Source organism: Equus asinus, chromosome 4 (assembly GCF_041296235.1).
Source record: "Equus asinus isolate D_3611 breed Donkey chromosome 4, EquAss-T2T_v2, whole genome shotgun sequence".
NCBI lineage: Eukaryota > Metazoa > Chordata > Mammalia > Perissodactyla > Equidae > Equus > Equus asinus.
The window spans coordinates 52447493-52467616 of record NC_091793.1 but is presented as its reverse complement, the minus strand read 5'-3'; the positions used below and the strand labels follow the sequence as shown (position 1 = coordinate 52467616).

The window sequence follows — 20124 nt, the reverse complement described above, 5'->3', positions numbered from 1 at the left end:
CATCAACCTATTTCTCTGGTATTCAGACACTGAAAACTCAGAAAGCTGTTCAAATAACTATTTGTAACCAAGTAACTCTCAAAATCAAACCAGATATAAGATTGATGATTTTCTAGATATATCATAAATGCAATGTTAGTATTTTACTTCAATCTATATTTTAGCAGAAGTCAATATACATTTTCACCATAGAAATGCACTTGCTAATATACAGTTACTTATTCTCTTTAAGCAAATCTTTGTTGTTGTTGTTGTTCAGTCTTTGAAATATTTCAGACCAGTTTTACAAATGGGAGTATTCTAGTATTAAAAAGAGCCAGATAATTCTTCTAGTAAACTTTAAATAAATTAATTTTGAATAAATGACTGTTCTGCCCTTGATTCTTAATAAAATGTATTGATGAATGTTAAAGTGTGAAAAGTAAAATAGCTTCATAGGTATAGTATATGATATAAATATTAATTAGTTCTTCCTAGTAAGTTACTGGATTGAAATAATTTTTGACGCAGAAAGTTACACTTTTTCTTTCTTAGTAACAAAATTGCATCAACAGCAGTATATTCTAATCCTTTAAAGTACATTCAAGAAAGTTCATGATCTATTGAAGAGAAAATTAGATCCTATCAGGGATCGTCGCTCAATTATAATTAAGCAGTCAGCAGAATGTTAGGGGTGCTGAGAAAACGGAGGTGCCATATCTGAAAGAAAGTGTAATAAAGTGTAAATGCTTAAGACAAATTAATCAGAGAGATGTAATAGAGATGTACATAAGTTCACGATCTGTTTAAAATTTCAGAATACTTTATTCATATTCATATTCTAGTACTATTAAATTGATAGTTACTCATAAAGATTTTAATTTTTGTTTAAATTCCTTTTCATTAAAATGACTAAAATAATACATAAATAATTAAATAAGTTCTTTCGCAATTTTCCCTCTGTAGCTTCTCTGGATCATTGGTGGTCCTTGGGCTGTAACCAGTCCATATTTCTTTTGTTTTGTTTTATTTTTTGTGACCTAACAAACTTTAAAAATAATTTAAAGTAGTCCTCCACTTTACGTATTTCTGGCTTGTCTTTAAATGCAGATCCGGCAACCCTGCCTTCGAAATCCTACCCAGCAACTATTGGCTTTGGGCAAACAGCCTGTCTCCCTCAGCCTGTTGGCTAAAACCCCCACTTCACTCATGGTCACGGTTTGCCTGGCCCTTGCAGGCGTATGAATTTGCAGCCTTTCAGGGTTTGTGGGAAGTGTCTACATTATAAAATCATTAATATCCAGATTCAAACAGACATTTCTACTTAAAGTTTAACTTATATTGGTAAATTTAAATGTATTTTTCTGATTTTTCTTCCATTAAATTCTTTGCATCTTATAAACATATAATTTTTTATACAATTGACCACATTGGCAAAACAATGCCTATTTTCAATTTCGTCTGCAATGTTAAATTTCAACAAGCTTGCACACATGAGAGCAATCATCTTTAAAATGTCTTCTGACCATGTTAATGCTCTAGCACAATGTACTCCATCTTTAGAGGTTTCGCATGTTTGTTCAGTATGATTCCTTTTTGTCTGTTTACCCACACTACTAAAAAAATTTTCTGTAGTTAAGATATATACTAGAACTGACCTCTACATAATATAGTAATGACCTTGTGTGGACATCCCAGTAAATAAAGTTAAAGTTATATAATGCCTTCTATTGCAGGGCTAACTAATGGAGTACACACAGAAGAAAACATTTTAGCTTTGATTTTGAGTAATTCAATTTAAAGTCAACGTGTTTGCATCCATTTTATATCATCCCCATTGTGCATATCCTGTGTATTTAATTTTGATCATTTGAGGTTCTGTTGGAAGAGAGTTAGAATTCTGAAAATTCAAATTAATTTTATTCCTTGGTTACCCACATGCCGGAGGTTAGAACAGTAATCCCTAACCTTTCCTGCTTAATTGTTAGCATGCTCTTCCTCTATTTTTAGAGAGGCCATTTCTTATTTTCTCCAGACACATTCTTTCATCCCGTTTTTCAACCAATTAAGAATTCTTTAAAATAGAGAGTAATAAAATTTATAGGCTTTAAAATACCTAATTAATAATTTCAAAAAGATGGCATAGTTTAATTTCATTAAAATATTTAAAGAAATGAGGTCAGAAGCATTGTGTTTCAAGCGGATATATAGTATCTATTATTTTTCTTCCCTTATATGTAAATGGGAATAAGTCTGCCTTTATTTTTATTAAAAATAACTTGAAGACAAAATAAGTATTAAACGGTGTTTTACATCTTCTCTGTCCATTGGAACTTGTCAGTTTAACATAGGCAGAGCAGGTTTATCTCATTTTCACCTCTCCGATTCTCCTGCATGTGAAATTGTAGCAGAAGTCTAGTCAGCTGCATGAGGAAGAAAAAACTAGCATAACATTCAGTAAATAGAGTCTAGAGAGGATTTATGCCAACGTATGATTTAATCTGTCTTCTAATAATCCTGTCACTGAATTATCATCGAGTGACCCTGGGTTAGAAAGGAGTTCACCTGTGTTACAACAGTGGACATCTGGTCACTTTTGTTTGGCCTTTTCCAGTGAGTTAAGCAAAATTTGTGTTACAAAAATTTATTTTGTGTAGTTCAAACAGAGAACCATTTTTGTTGGATGTGTAATTTGGAAGTTTTGTTTACATTATGTCCTTAGGGGTTTTCTTTGTTTTAACAGCATGCAGCTTGACAGAAATACACTACCCAAAAAGGGACTAAGGTATATATTTCTCTCAGCACAATTGCTGCCTTTCTCTGTTGTTATGTAAACTTTGTGTACTGTCTCTCTTCCTCTTTCTTTATTTGTTTGCAATGAAGCACCTGACACTGAGAATAAAATAATTTTTAATCTTGATGTTTTTTCTGGCCTGAGGAGTTGGTGAGATAGCCCTCAGGTAGAGATGCTCACAGAGGCCAATGCTCAGGAAATTAAATCCAATGTAAATGCCATTATTTTGGGGACAGCAACTTTTGGTAGAATGCAGAACTCACTTCTGAAAATTCCCTAACTTTTGCATATTGGATGCATATGCTTGCAAAACCTCAAAATCCATATAGTCTACAGATTTGGCCAGTTAATGTTGAAAGGTTGAAGGATGCTCTAATTTGAATCAAAGAAAATATATTTTCATCATCAGAGGACAAACACTCTAATTAAGGTATGAATTTTTAATAAATTTTTTGGTAAAAACTCTAAACAGTTATAATATCTATTTGTCAGGAGTGCTGGTATCTATCAGATCAATTTAAATATGAATTAGTCTAGTGTTACATGATAAAATAATTATTAAGTTCATCATAAAAATTAAATTAAAATTTAGTTCATGCCATCCTTTACTGCACGCTTTTATCTGAGGAGAGGATCCAGGGTGAACTGCTACCAGAGCTATCTTGCTCTATGAACATGAGTTGACTGCTCTTTGGTGCTAAGAGTTTACTTAACTCTGGTGAAAGTGAGTACTGGCCGAGTAGGTCTTTTCCCTGTTGTCCCTTTTGTCTCCAGTTCCTCAGCAGCAGCAAACAGCTTACAATTATTCCATTTCAAGATTTTGTTCCAGAAATTTATTTTTCAATAAAATGAGCCCATTTATCCATCCCCCTTTCTTTTAAATCCAGACATGATTTCAAGTGGCATTTTAACCAAATAAATGTTTTTCTTTTTTTAAAAAAAAAAAATCTGTCAATTTGTGTTCCATTTCCTATGCCCTTCTGTGACCATCACTCCAATTCCCTTGGCTTCTGGCCTACCACTGTCTACCATTTTTAGTCTGTGTTTTCACCCCCTTCACCTCCTCCCAAGCACTATGCTTTTGAGTCCTTCTCAATTAACTTGGCTGTCTGCTTATAGCTTATGATTTTCAACTACATTCTCACAGAAGCATAATTTTCTTCTGAAAATCCTTTAATTTTTTTCCTGTGAGATTGAAACAGATGGTATCAAATCATCTGGAAGAACTAAGCAATTATAATTAGATTCAATCTGCTTGAGAATATTGTTCAGTCTGAACAGTAAGCTCCTCTCAATTGTTTTCTTGCCCTGGTATTGCCTTGCCCTTGTAGATGTGCTTAAGTGTCTTAGCTGTGCTGTTTTGCAGATACACCCCATCGTCTCGGCAGGCCAGCCAAGAAGAAGGCAAGGAGTGGTTGCGTTCCCATTCTACTGGAGGGCTGCAGGATACTGGCAACCAGTCGCCTCTGGTCTCCCCTTCTGCTATGTCATCTTCGACAACAGGAAAATACCACTTTTCCAACTTGGGTAAAATATTCTAAAACATCAATTCCATTTTGTTCCTATCGCCACCCACCCTCATGGGAGCCATGGTCTCTCTCTATAAAAATTGTTCATTTAAAGAGGGGATAAAGATACCTCACCAGTACCTTCTATTTGTATGATTGCATACTGTTGGCAAAATAATTTCCAAAAATTATGCAATTTATTGCTCATGACAATCACTTGACATGAATAATACTTTTGTTATTTTATACTCTAGGCTCCTGAGGTGCACTGAGGTCATTTGACTTGAAAAAAAATCCCACCACTCATAGGGGCAGAGGCAGGAATTGATCCCTGAACACCTTACTGTGAGCCTAGGGACCTTCTCAGAGTCCTCTTTAAAAACAGCAAAACATCGCCTTATTTTTTATTTCAGATGTTTTTTAAGATCCTTATAACAAAATTAATAATATTTTTGTAGAAAAATAGAAAATAGGAATAATTAGGAAGAAGAAAAAATATGTGACTCCATGACTCCAAGATAGCTTCTTTTGCCATTTTTAAAGTTAAAACTCTCCTTAAAAAGCATATGAGAATTCAGTTAAGATAAACTTTCAGCTCTGTTGGGACACCCAAGGCTATTTCTTTTCTATTGTAACTCTTCCTGCTATATACAATAGAGCTTTTAGCAATGAAAACCAATTATTTTGGGCATGGTTCCATATGAGCTTATTAATTCATTTGAAACACTAAGTTTTTGTTGTTAAACCTACATGGTGATGAGAATTCTTTGCCTCATAATGTCAAAGGATGGTATAGCTTTTACTTACTTTGAGTTGTAGTTACAAAACATAGCCAAGCTTAACACATTAATTTCAAAGAATTGAATTGAAAATGTGTTTATAGAGTAATACAAATATGAAACAAAATATAATTTTAGGTAACTTCTGAAGCAAACCCAAATCACCTAAAATGCTATGAGTTTGCTGAGTATCTCATGCCTCCTGTCAATCTTTTCATTAATTGACATTAATTTGATTAGTTGACTCCTTACTCCATAATTTTCCTGTTGTTATAATTCTGATTGAATCCATGTATTCCATTATTCTTTGGAAAAAAAAAAAAGCAAAGCACCTCACCACTTACTATGTCTGACCTTGGCAAAGTCATTTAACCTCAATTTTCTCTTCTGTTGAATGGATGCGTAAAACCTAGGTCAGACCGTGAGGAACGACTGATCTAAGGTGTGCAAAGACTCAGGAGCTTATAAGACTAGATAGACTCTGTTATTTCATCATTTTTATTGGAAAACCTTTCTTACACTATCCGAGACAATTGCAGTTGATTTGAAATTGGTCTTACTGCCTCTCTCCCTTATCACTCAGCACTTTAACCCATTGGCACCTTTGAAGGAAGCCTTTCCATACATGCCGACATGCTCTCATGTGCCCAGCCAGAATTTATAAGCATGTGTGGCTTCAGATCACACATTTTGAGATCTCTCTGCTATGTTATTTTATAAAAGAAAGAAATGACTAATTTTAAAAATGTGAAAATTTTTTCTAAAGAGTTTTGATCATATTTCCAGATCACCTGAACTTATATTTATTAGGCAAGAAAGTGGGTGCTATTAAAATTTAGTCATAAGTAAAAGTTAGGTCATTATTAAAATCTAAAAAAATATATTAAATGTAACTATTTAACTTGAATATAGATAATATTGTCCTACATTTTACTTTGGTCATCATTTGTTTTCAATTTGATCGTTATATTTTCTGAATGATCAGTAAGATAAGCTATTATTACTAACATTCAAGAGTTGCAATATCCATGTTTTCTTTATCTATCCTTACTTTCTACCTATTAGAAATATGCTAATTAAATTTTTTTGAAGTATTTTTATAAAAAATCATGTATAACAAACATAAGAAATTAAAGATCACTACAATTATGTCATTATCAGTACACTACTGTGAGCTGCTACCAATGTAAACTACGGTGTGTGTATAGTATAGTTCTTGGCAAGATAGCTATAACAGAAACCATTCCTCCTCAAGAAGACATATCAGAACATAACTCATGTAAAAAAAAATTGAGGATGAAACTTCACTTACTGTTTGTCACAGTGCTTGTGAGGATCTCATAACCTAGTGAGACTCATTGTCATGTTCCCATGAGTGATGACAATTGTTCAGATTCAGCATTACTATCAATCTGTCATTTCCAGATTCCGTACATTTGATGAGCCTTTTTCATGGAGGGATGTTTAAACACCTTTCCATGGGAAGCTTCTATGCTTTTGCTCCCAAGGCTCCTTTGACTTTGAATGTCTTTCTATTCCCCCTCTCTATATTCAACCTTCAAGCTATTCGGGATTAACCCTTTCTTCTATACTCATGAGCACATAGATCTCAGAGTCAGAGGAGACCTACCTCTGCTTGAATCGTTCATCTATTATGTAAATTCTTATGACATCTCTAGCCTCTTCTCTAAACCCACCAATGGCAGAAACTACCTAAATCTAGATACATCACACTTTTGAAGTTGTTCCTTTAGAAGATCAAAAACATTTTCCCAAATCTCCAGCTGTCATTCCTAGTAATGTACCTAGATTCCACAAAATAAGTTAAAATTAGATTCCGCATGACAAGTCTTTTATTATTTAAAACAATATTGTAAACTCACTAGCTAATATGTTTATATATAGTAGCAGAGTCAGGGAGTGAATTGGAGGCATTTAAAAACCCACTTCACATTTCTATCAGTTCCTGTTCTCCTCAAATCACCACAAATAAACATATAATTTAATAAAAAGAGTGGCTTTGCTCTAAATATAATTTAAGACAAAGTCAGTACCCTTCTTTTCCCTAAAAGATTGCCACATCTCTCTCTCTCCTATTTATAAATTTTAATGTGTCTCCTGGCTTTAAATGGATCTTTGAGGCCAGTTATTCTGTAATTTTTTGTTTTTATTCATGAAGAAACTAAAGGATAGAGATTGAGATATTTGCCTGAAGCAAATAGAAAGCAAAGCCACCATTGAAAACCCTGTACCAATTTGTGTCCCATTAAAGAAATTCTCTTTGTAAGTCATACTTTTGTCCTCTATTATATAACTTTTCTTGGTCTGCTTTACAGGTTAACATATCTACCTTTCATTCATCTCGCCTAGGGGCCACTCTTGAAGTCAGGGACCGTCTCATATTTATCTTTCTATTCAACCACAACACCAAAGAACAGACCCGTTATAGATATTAACTTAAGTGAACATTCTTAAGTAGTATGGGTATGTTTCCAATGGAGAAGCTATCAAAATGTTTGTAAATGCAACTATTCCCTTTAAAGTCCACCCTAATCCTCATTAATATTTCTCCTTGGATGAGCTAAGCGTTATGTTTTGAAATTACAGAATGACACTTCACGTGGATATCTCTGCAATCGTTTTGGTGAGAATTATGCAAAACTAAACAGTGAATGAAATGTCCTTCTAACCTCTGGAAACATATATGTTAAAATGACACATCTGCAAAAGTATTGAATACTTAATTTATTTAGCAAAGAGTCAGCTTATACTGTGGACCTAAAATAGGACTATTTACTCCAATCTAGGATCTTAAACATAAACTTTCAGGTCTTGAATGTCTTATAGTGTGTCTACTGGCCAGCATCAGTAATCAGATTGAACTGGTCACTACTGGCTCTGAAATGGGCCTGGAAGATTTTTCTCTCTCTTTCTCTCTCTCCTTTTCTTATTCTTTTTCTTTCTTTCCTTCCTTCCAATGGATTGTGCACTTTGCAAATCCGTAGTTTTTCTTTTTTATTATGTTTCACATGTGTACACATAGATGTAATTCTTAGTTTTGTGTTGCTTTCTTTTTTATCATTCTTCTTTTACTCCAATCCATAACTAGCTGTATCAGAGGGTTGTTTTGTGTGTTGATTCCGTTAATACCGACAAAATATCTAGCACAGTGTCTGGCAAATAGGAGATATTCCCCTTTAGTTACTCAGGGTATGTACCCCTCCTATTTTACATTGTTTTGAGAGCCAGTAATTATATTAAGAAGTGTAGTGCCTGTGTCAAAGGAAAAAGAAGATAGCGAGTTTTGAAATGATATCAGACTTCTTCTAAGCCAATAACACAAATTCCCCAAGGTTTTGAAAGTACTCAACATTCCCTTCATATCTTAGGAGGTCCCTGTCTGCTTCTTCATATACCTGTAACAACTTGTTTTTCTTTAATATGAGCATTTATGATAACGATATTTCTCAACTTTTCTGCTTTGCTTTCATTTCAAATTTTAAAACAGTATGGTCTTGCAATGTAATTGTACGTTTAATCTATTACATCCTTCTTTAAATTGCTGATTATCAGTTGGCCTAAAAAAGGTGGGTGTCATTAGAACTATTTGGCAAAAGGCACTAGATAAATAAGTTCTTATTTCGAATTACAGACTTGAGGTACTGCTTTGGAAGTACAGCAAGTTTGTGCCCTTTGACTGTCTCACTGTGCATCTGATCTAAGATACAGCGGAAAAGAGTTTTCTGTGACAAACCTTATGACAAGCTATGGAAACCATGTACATTACATTATATTTCATTTAAAGAAGAATTATATTTTCCTTGATTATAACCTAACTCTGATAATAATGATGGTACTGACCATGAACAAAAATTCGGAGCTCAAAATGACTGAAAGTCTTTGCTTTGGAAGCTTCGAAAGTCTCTTCTCAGGAAACTTAGATTTCCTGTGTTTTATTTTTGTTTCTATTTTGCTTTTCCCATTAAAATAATGTATTCTTCTCAAAAAGAAGGCTCAAAACTCTAGGGAGACAATCTTTTCTTCATAATGGCCAGCAAAAAAATGCCATGTTATTGTATTTCCAGCATGAGCAGTAGAGGTCGCTGTGTGGTTTTGTCTAATGTCCCTTTAGAAATTGACACGCTCTTGGCCATGACAGCACTAGGAGAAAATAGAGCCTCTGCTGTAACTCGCACTGAATATTTCAGAGGGAGACTCTTGGCCTACCTTAAATAGGGACAGCCTATAAATTCATGTTTCCATCAGAATTGGGATCACGTTCCCACTCTATCAACCTACTATTTTCATCAAGCAGGCCCTGGAATAATAGGCTCTGTGTGCTTGTTTTTCAGTGAGCCCAACCAATCTGTCTCAATTTAACCTTCCTGGGCCCAGCATGATGCGCTCCAACAGCATCCCAGCCCAAGACTCGTCCTTTGATCTCTACGATGACTCCCAGCTTTGCGGGAGTGCCACGTCTCTGGAGGAGAGGCCCCGTGCCATCAGTCATTCAGGCTCATTTAGAGACAGCATGGAAGAAGGTAGGCATGGGGGGAAACAAAGATGAAGTTATTTAACTCAGAGATGAAACTATCACATCACTCACATCGCAAGGATTCCTGAAGAGCAAATAAATAAGTATAACTCTCATCTGGGGAGCCCGAAGCTTGAGGAAATTTTGATCTGCATTACCTTCTGTTTCTTTTTGCATTTGGAGATATGCCAGAAATTGTTTAGATTAATACTTGGCTAGAGCACAGGTCAGAATAAATCCAATGTTCTCATACAGAAATCCCCATAATTTTAGAGACTATTTGCCCAGCTGTGTCAAATATCAGAGTGAATGTTTTGTTTCACACCTCAAAGAACCAGAAAGATACATAAACTGGAAAAATTGTCTTATGAAATTACCACATGCTGCCAACTTTTATTCTCAGAAACTCCCTCTGATGTTAGTTTTTGTCATCATGTCATTTTAGAATTCATGTTGTATCTGCTTTTGCTTTGTAAATTATGTTTCCTTATCCAATGCAGTAAAGTTCTATGTGAATACTTTATAATAAATCTATGTGAAAAACTCAGGAGGCTTGATTGATGTTCAAATGTATATAATTTCCTAAAATATACAACCTCAAATATCACATTTGATCATAATATTTGAGAGCTTTTCCTCTTTGATTTAATGGATGATTTCTTTAAGTATCCATAAAAGAAAATTGTGGCACACATATTATGAAGCATATCAACTCAGGAGAACATAAAACTAAACATAGAAGCTCAGGCTGATTAGAATGAAATCATCCTTGCTGTCCTAGTCCTTTGTAATTACGTGTAAAACCAGAGTTTAAGCTTCTGGTGGCCAGGCATTTGTGGTGTGAACTTGGGCACATTTCCTCACTTTTTTAGCGCTAATTTCTGCATCTGTAATTTCACAGATTTGTCATGAGGATGAAAATAGAGTAAAGAATAGTTCTGTTCCTTTCGCTTTCCCCTTTACTACCTTCTTATTTGAAGTCTCTTCTGACTACAAGTTTAGACAGCTATGAGAATTGGCTCATGGTTTGCAGGTCACCACTGGACATTTATCATGTTGGCACGAAGTCAGCTGACCACAATCGCCACGACCTTTCCTTTCAGGATATCAGCCAAACCGTATGAATTCACTGTGACAGACAGTGAATTATATCCTGATATTTTGATCTCAAAAAAATGACAGCAGAATTGTCCTCAGATTCTTGTATCTAGCTGTTGTTTATTTCCTTAACCACCTATTCTTCACTTTTCAGTAAAGGCCTGGTGTTTCTGAGCAGACTTCGTTATTTTACCTCTTGTCCTTTTTTGCTCTCTCCAGTTCACGGCTCTTCGTTATCACTGGTCTCCAGCACTTCTTCTCTTTACTCTACAGTAAGTATTGGCTATTAAGAAAAAGCATCTGCTTTTGCCAAGCACACACGTAGTTAAATAGATTGACATTTACACAGAAGTTGCACAGTGAAATAACGGCATACTCTAAGCTACTGCATGCCCAGTAAGCCAACAGGTGCTTACCAGCCCTCTGTGGCCCACTTCTGTGTGCTTCCATTTGACTTTTGTGTACTCATTATAATCAATGAATGGATGGAAAACTGAATTTCATAAAACCTGTTGGACTATGACTCAGAATCCCTGAAACCATGTACTATGCTCTACCATAACCTTATAATATGGACTACTTTTCCTTGTTTGGTTCTCTGAGTCATGACTGGTAATTGTTCTATAGTACTTCCCCCATTTTATTTTTTAATTTCATTTTTTGAGAATATTGAGAAAGGTAAAGGCTTAAAAGGCCTAGATATTTCTTAAAATATATCTTCTGAAATAGAGTGTGATTTTAAAAACTTCATTTCTTATGAGAGAAATGCTAAAACGTCAGTTTATTTTCCCAATGTGTGAAATTATATTTTATTTTTGCCAAGATGAATTTTCTGTCCACTTAATTTCATCTCTATGAAAAAACAGTCTACAGGAATTTATGTTTTACAAGAGGGTTCCTTCATGCCTAGGTAAGGGTGAGGTGTATTTACTTTATGCATCTCACTGAGACTTGAGTACTGTGGATAATCCTTAATCCCATATTGGAAGGGTCATGAAATGTTCACAGCCTCTGCTGTCACTGATCAATTAAGCATTAAGGGCAAGACTAATTTTTCACTCATTTTCATTAGGTTCAAATCTTGTGGCCCTCTTTTTATATTTATTGCTTTAGATAGTTACTTAATATCAGACTATCATTGGCACAAGTGATATTTTTCTTATTTCTGCTTTTGATTAAAATTGCTAATAGATTCTATAAATGAAGAAATAACTATTAGTGTTTAGATAAATCTACTGTTTTAAGCAAATAGATGAAGTGAGAAATGTGAAAATGTGTTGGAAAAAACACATCAAAGAAACACATGAAGGCATGGTGGACTCCTTTTGGGCCAGTGCAGCTGCTTGTCGGGAGCGGTGTTTGGACAAACGCCTTTGCAGCTGAAGTCTCTATGTGACATTGAAAGATGCAAAATCATTATAATCATATTTTAAATATATACAAAAACAATATTTGGATAAAAAATGACCTTCGCGAAGCCTGAGAAATGCTCAAGAAGAGAAAGAGCATGCAGTGAAGGAAAACAAGTGGTAACTAGTATGTACCAGGGTCCAGTCGACTTTCCAGCTGCGTGTAGCCCTTGAGTATTTGAAATGTGTATGGTGTGACAGAGGAAGTGAATTTTTAATTTTAATTAATTTAAATTTAAGTAGGCACATGTACCTAGTGGCTACTATATTGGATATTGGAATTTTATGGGGACCATAGGAGTACATTTACAGATCTGTGGATATATAGGAGCAGATGTCAAAATAATAAGTACACTTAGACAGCATAGATGAGAAGTATCGTATTAAGAGTACAATATGAAGTGGGAATACAGATTGAAATAAAGAGACTATATACACATATTTGTAGGCCAACATTTACAGATGAGATAAGCCCTGCTGTTAAGTGTGAAAAGAATGGATTAGGTGATTAAGCCATGTGAGAAGGTGATATTACTAGGAAATTTAAATGGTTGTATTAGAAATGACAGAAATTATATAACACTTGAATTGACAAATAACTTGTAGTAAAACAATTCAAGTAAACGCGTATTTGGAGGAGTAATTAGGAGAAAAATCAAAGATGATAAGGAATCATTCTGTCTCTACTCCCCCATTGTCATGCACTGACTGGCAATGAAAAACATCTGTGAAAGTGCTTTTCAAACCGTGAAGTGCAAAAGCAATTCTTCATTATTCTTCATGCCTTTTTAAGGACCGCGTAAAGATTCAATTGATTTGTATTCTTGTCTGATTCAATCAGTAATTATTGTGTGACATCAGGCAAATTGTTAAATTTCCTTGGACTATGCTTATAAAATAAAATTTAAAACAACAACCAGATCTATTGATTTGTCCCAGGGGTTTTCTGCAGCAGCTATGGAAGCTCAGGGACATTGTATACCATAAATTACCAGAAATTGTAAACTGTATGGTTCTAGGGAGCACCACTTGTGTCATATCCATGTGAACTGTACCTTTTGAAGTTATGCAGTGCACAACTAACACAGCTGTGCATGGTATTCCTTCTTAAAATGTTTGGGAAAAACTCTTTTTTTTAGCAGAATATTAGGCACTATTTGCTCCTACTAGGCAAAAAACTGCTCTTATTAACCATGAGTATAAACCATGTTTACTCGAATATTCTCATTTATGCAACTTATGGAATTATGTATTTTGCTTAAAAATATTAAAACAAAGGGGCTGGCCCCGTGGCCGAGTGGTTAAGTTCACGCGCTCCGCTGCAGGCAGTCCAGTGTTTCGTTCGTTCAAATCCTGGGCGCAGACGTGGCACCGCTCATCAAACCACGCTGAGGCAGCATCCCACATGCCACAACTAGAAGGGCCCACAACGAAGAATATACAACTATGTACTGGGGGGCTTTGGGGAGAAAAAGGAAAAAAATAAAATCTTTTAAAAAAATATTGAAACAAAATAACAAAGACAATTTGCTGCAAAGAATATTTACCAGTAAAATCACTAATCTGACAAATTCCAGTAGAAGGATTCTCTCTTCACATATAGTTCTTTTAAAGCCACTGCCACTTACAATTTGGTAAATTTTTCAAAAGTATCTTGTTATAAAGTTAAGTTAGTCACCTTATAGAATTTCTGAGCAGGAAGCTTCAGGGAGGCTGCAAATTGGTTGGAAATCACAGGCCCAATCTGATCTTCCAAGTTGTTACCTTTGGCAAATTTAGAGTTTGCGTGTTTGTTTTTAAATTCAAGGCAACACTGTGAAATCTGGACCTTTTACCTAAAAATTAAAATTTCTAAATTCCTTTTTAAAGTAATTGGAATGTCTAGTGAGACCGAGATGAAATTCCTCCAGATTTACAGTCACCTCATGGCCCCCTTTAGGTGCTGGCAATTGCCCGGGCCGGCCCCAGCCTCCAGGGATCCTCTTTTCTTCCTGACACGGTGGCTGAGTCTGGGTCGTTAGTTATTATTGTGCTGTTGCATTTCTCACAGGAAAGAAATACTTCTCATTATCCATATAATTATGAAAAGTGAGAAAATAAAAGATAGCTTAGGAAGGCTGTGTCACTTCTTTTAATACTCAGGGTTCTTTTTATTCTTTATATGCCTGGTCCTCTGAAGCATTTACATTTGTGATCCTTGCAATAGGTGTTTTCTGCTTGGATGTATATTAAAACCTAAAAAAACCATTTTGTACTTGGAGTCTAATTTGTGTTGGTTTAATTAGAGCAAGAGCGACACTTAGTTCATTGTAGATCCCTTTAGCATATTTCCTAACACGTAGCTAGTACTAAAGTAAATATTTTTTAATTAGTAAGTTTTAATGGATGAATGAATGGCCAATTAATGGCTTACAGAATAAAAAAAATCATCTGATATATTTTATTTAGGTGAAGTGTTTTGTATCGTTCACCATCCTTCAGGACATTGGGCCTGGTTCAAAAGCATCATTTAAAAATGGCAAGTAATCACATTCCATCATGATATCATTAGTCCCACACCCAACTACTGAAAGAAATATAATATTAATATTCTGGCTCATTGCTTCAACTTTATGGTACCACCTACCCAGTATTAATAAGCACAAGGTATGAAAGAAGGGAAAGATTAAAGAAAAAGATAGTTCTGAAAAGCTAGCAATGAGGAAAGTCATTATATACAGTATATATAGAATTGATATGTAATAGTTTTGATTATGTCTAGTATATGTAACTTATTCGGGATTCTTTAAATGAAAAAATGTGATGAAGGTCTTTTTTGACTCTTTTTTTAAAAAAACTAGGATATATTGCTTTTTATAAATACACAAATTATTTATTGAGTATCAGTTTTCTAGAATCCTAGCAGGCCTAGAAGCAGGATTTCAGCAGAATAAACTGGCAATAAATATGCAAAATTGTAGAGAAAACAAGTAGTCATAGTTAATTGTGCCATATGTCTTAAGGCAAACAACCTCCAGCTTGCTTTTGATTTTATGAAATTTCTATCTTAAAGCCCGTCCCTACTTCTGATTTAAATGAACAGTATGAAACCTTGAAATCATTAGAATTAAAAAATAAAACCATCACTTAAAAAACTAAAATTGAGATGTAAAATATTCAAGCTTTATATTAGCATTTGTTTTGAAAATAAAGTTTTCTTATAAAGACTATTTGGATTCTGCTACTTAACCACTCTATTATTTAACCACTATATTGTTAACTATACATGATCTTCAAAAGTAGAAAAATACAGGAAAAACAAACACACAAGAGATGCTTATGCATAAAAAATATCTTACTGTTTATTTTACTTTGTTTTGTTTTATGTTTTATGGAGAAAAAGAAGAGAGAAAAAGTGGTTGAGGTACTTCTGCATCAATTAATCAGGAAATGTCCCAAAAGGAGAGAGAGGAAATGAGAGATTTGTTTTCAGCTTTGGATCTGCTCAAGGCAATGAGCAGACCTGTACTGTTCAGTAAGATCGTACATTCTCCAGGTTTTTCCAGAATGAGGGAGCTTCTCAAATGTAATGATGCACATAAAGCATTTTCTGACATTTTGCAGACCAGCGTGAAGGAGGAAAACAGAGCTAGGAGTTTTATGCAACCAAGGCCAAAACACCCTGCAGGTCCCCACAGTGGTCCTCACTTCCTCTGTAATCCGCACGCCCAGATATTTATCAGCCCCTCTTATCACCACCTGAATGTGGGCCATTTTCATGTTTTGCTGACTTACAGCCCACCAAACTTACTTAATAATCATTAGGAAAAGTAAAAGAAAATAGAAATTAATAAGATGATTTTCAGTAGTTATCAGGTCAACATTTTCCCTCCAGCTTTATTTGGCATCCTTTATGATCTATAAATCACAGAATCCAATTCTGACTCCTAAGTCTGGGCTGAGGATCTCTTTAATTTCATGGGGTCCCTTTTCTACAGTGTGTATTTTAAAAATCCAATATTTCATTTTTTTTCTTCACCCATATTTTTCAGAGTATACTTTTATAACAACTTTGTTTTTGTTGCTTACGGTCTGGATCTTAGAGTAACACTGTCTTTTAATTCTATTCCTCGCTTTTAAGGTATATTATACATCCTTGATTCAAATAACCTATATTTTAAAAATACCATATGGTTTGTATATAAAGAAATATTTGTTTGTAATCCTAAATGTCCCTGTTTTTACTATTTTAAGTTAATAATGTTATGTATTTTTCTATATTCTTATGTTAAGCCATAACATTTTAAATACACAATATAATTACTTTATTCATTTGTACTTGTAGAATGAATTAACATGATAGTTAAATTCTTTTCCATTTTCTCTTTTACAGGCTGAAGAAAAGGCTCATTCAGAGGTAAAAAATTAAAAACACAGCATTTTTATATTTGACTTTTCGTTTACGTTTACGATGAAATGAGTGTTTCTAACACTAGGGGGCGGTGTGATACAGTAGCATAACTCTCCAGCACTACTGATAGAAATGACCCAGCTAGTTGACAGATAGTCTTGGATATTTCCTCTTAAAAGAAAATGAAAGGAAGTGTTTAGAAGCAAACTCTCTTCTCACATATCAGAATGTAATCTTAGCTCAACAGCTAATAACCTGTCTCTAGTAGTAAGCACTCGTTCAATCTTTGGTGAATGAATGAATGTGTTGTCTTTCTATTTGATTCTAGTCCCTTTTCCCCACTGCCTGTGAGACTAACAGTATTGGATAGAGGAGACTATTGCCTCTTAGACATTAGACCTCCACCACGCAGGCTACCAGCATCCAGTCCATCTCTTTGGTGCCAGGACTGTGCTACTTTTAATCACCACTTTATGTTTAATGTGCTGTATTGTTCTAATCACACACATTTCGCAAATACACACTTCATTGCAATCACACACAAATCCGATTGCAGCCTGGGGCTAACATTCTTTCTCTCCCTTTGTGTGAGCCTGTCCTGGCCAAGTAAAGCAGGAGGACTTTAATTAGGCCTTTATTCAAAGTGTGCTAATGACTATTTGATTGGTTTACACTGAGACAATCAGACCACAGAGAAGATAAATGCATTGGTGACAGCCTCTGCAAAGGAACTCTTTCCTTTTAAGTCTCACTTTATCTTTATTTATTTACTTTTAAGTAAAATTTTTGCTGAGTTTAAAAATATTGAAAAAGTATAGATTATAGCAATTTTATCTTTGTAATTACTAGAACGAAGACTGAATATGGTCTTAAAAAATCTAATCTGTTTGATTTACATTGCATGGATGTGGTAAAGCTCCTAACACTGATCGTAATATAGCTACTGAGGTGTAGAAATGCCACATCTCTTTGCTGTATTAGTAGTTATCAAACTCCCCTTTTATCATTTATGCCACATAAGGGATCACGGTTTTTAAAAAATAACTTACATTATTTTAAGTTTTCCTAGGGTATATTTTAAAGGAAATAGGATCATATAATAGAGACTATTAATTTGAGAAAGGCTCTTTGAGTTTGTTTTGGTTTAAAAATGAAATACATGCTCTGCTTTCTGGAACTATTTGGGGTCATCATTTGAATGTAACTCAAATGCTCTTTGGGGCTGAATGTACCTCTTTAAAAAACATGAGTGAGGGGCTGGCCCCGTGGCCGAGTGGTTAAGTTCGCGCGCTCCGCTGCAGGCGGCCCAGTGTTTCGTGGGTTCGAATCCTGGGCACGGACATGGCACTGCTCATCAAACCACGCTGAGGCAGCGTCCCACATGCCACAACTAGAAGGACCCACAACAAAGAATATACAACTATGTACCCGGAGGCTTTGGGGAGGAAAAAAAATAAAATCTTTAAAATAAAAAGGAAAAAACGTGAAATGGAATCACATTTGCCCAAATTATGTAAATATGCACTGTCTCTGCTTCAATCCACTTCTTTTTTAGAGTCTCTCGATATTGACCACTATTTCTCCTCTACAAAAATCTAATGTGTAAGAAGAAAAAAAGACGGTTACTGAACTGTGTCAGGAATGCTCTTTCAAACTGAGTCAGTATTCCGAAAGTCCAACCAGAACAATGGAAGGCTTGTTTTTGAAGAAATGAGAATTTGAGTAGAATGTTTGGCATCTATTTAGCTAAAATCTCTTGCAACTGGAAGTGTGCTTGTAGACTTCCTCTCAGATGTTGTAAATGCTTTTCACTTACTTATCACTGTTTACATTTCGTGGCAACATGAGACATGCAGATTAAAGTTCGGAAAGTGTTTACATTGAAATTCAAATATGATTTGATATACTCTTACTTTTTTCTGGTTCAATTTTAGTAGAGTGGGAACTTAACTAAAAAGGAAAACTTTTTAGCATATTTGTTTTGTTAGTTTATCTAGTTATTTGCACAATATTACTAATTTTATGCTTACTTTTAAACTATGGGTAATCTATAAAGCATTTCCGGTCGAGCTAATAGGAACTCACTGGATAAAGGGTAATGTAATAAAGATTTGGTAAGGCTTCTCTGGGTGTTAGTCAGTGAAACTTCAGCCAATAAAATTATTTTCAAATATGGAATCATTGAATGCTGAATTGGAGCTAACTTTCAGTGACTGCAGGGTATTCTGCAGCTTCTGAGAACTTGCCAAATTATAGAAAATTAAAATACATGAAAATTGATAGAAAAATAGCATGGAGTACTCTTTGCTAAAAAAAGGTCCAGAAAAAATATGTATAAGTAAATTTAATTTTTAAAAAGGAAAGATTTTACTACCTGAGTCTTATTACTAGAAATTCTGGAGGTAGAAGAATCAGTAGAGAACATAAACTGATTCTTGAATCAGGCAGGGATGCCAAGTGGAACTAGTATCCTTTAATTTGCAGATTTGGTCCCAAGCTTGAAAATAGTTACATTCCCTTCTTATAAGTGGTATTTGATTGTTACTGTGTGGCCGGTGTTCACATTTCTTTAATTTTAGGAATTGGTGCTGATACGGTGGGGGTAGAGTGAGCTAACCATAGTATTTGCTTTGTTGGATTGAATTCTCAGCTTTAAGTAGAAATCTACTAGCATATTAAATTGTTTTTTTTTTAATTACATTCAGCAAATCCATAAACTGCGGAGAGAGCTGGTTGCATCACAAGAAAAAGTTGCCACCCTCACATCACAACTTTCAGCAAATGTAAGTGACTTTTGATTTTTTTTGATATATAAAAACAGATTTTTATAGAATAAATGGGAAAATTTTCATAATAGATTAACAAACTTTAAACTTCCAAAATTATACGGACTTAAGTTACCAAATAGTGTGACTCATATAAATATAAACTGTCCTGCACACTGGGTAATAAAAGGTAAACCCAAACTGATGAGGAATCACAATGTGGTTAAAATGATTTTGTATTTCTTATAAGGTTGGAAACATTAGTAACAGCTACAAGGGTTATTTCTTCTCGTATTTATTATTTTTATCACTGCCCATGCGTGAGACTTTCTCAAGCCACAGTACAATTAGGAGTTGATGGCAATTAATTTTGGAAGGTAGAAAATTCATGTGCCTTGCCTCCTTCAGCACAATTTATTGGACAATTAGTTAAGCATCCAGTTAATTCTGAAAAAATTAACTTAGGCCTAAATTTGGGGCTCTTAGCTCTATTGTAAATGAGATACAGTTCTCTCAAGAACTTTGGCAGCCTTGTCATAGCAGCTTAAGCAGCTGAGATTGGCAAAAATGATGATAATGAAGACCATCAATCATATTAACACTTATTGAAGATCTTTCACTGTTCCAGGGCGGACTCAGAATAGATGTAGGAGAAAGGAGAACAGGTGGCATTGTGCCTAGTCCTCAGGAACAATAGTGTTAGAAGCAACAGTGAGAGGTGAGGAAGCTCCTGCTACTTTGCCATATGTCCTGCCACCTTCATGCAACATTCATCTGCTCAGTTCCACTCCATGGCTTTGGGCCTGTTCCCTGCCTCCCACTCTCTGCTCTATGTTGAGTTTTTGTATCTATCTCTTGGACAAAGCTT

General features: G+C 34.8%; 1 protein-coding gene across 8 annotated transcripts in view; it reads left to right on the top strand.

Annotated features, from left to right (window-relative positions):
- The window catches only part of NAV3 (neuron navigator 3), a 775925-nt gene that overhangs the window by 696255 nt on the left and 59546 nt on the right, over window positions 1–20124 (top strand). For 6 of the 8 annotated variants that reach the window (XM_070507275.1, XM_070507276.1, XM_070507272.1 and 3 more), the window contains 6 exons: window positions 2723–2764; window positions 4140–4300; window positions 9413–9601; window positions 10912–10964; window positions 16474–16497; window positions 19197–19274. In XM_070507275.1, the coding sequence (XP_070363376.1) occupies window positions 2723–2764; window positions 4140–4300; window positions 9413–9601; window positions 10912–10964; window positions 16474–16497; window positions 19197–19274 (547 nt within the window). The remainder of the gene's footprint in view (window positions 1–2722; window positions 2765–4139; window positions 4301–9412; window positions 9602–10911; window positions 10965–16473; window positions 16498–19196; window positions 19275–20124) is intronic. The other 2 variants (XM_070507277.1, XM_070507273.1) reach the window with 1 other exon arrangement.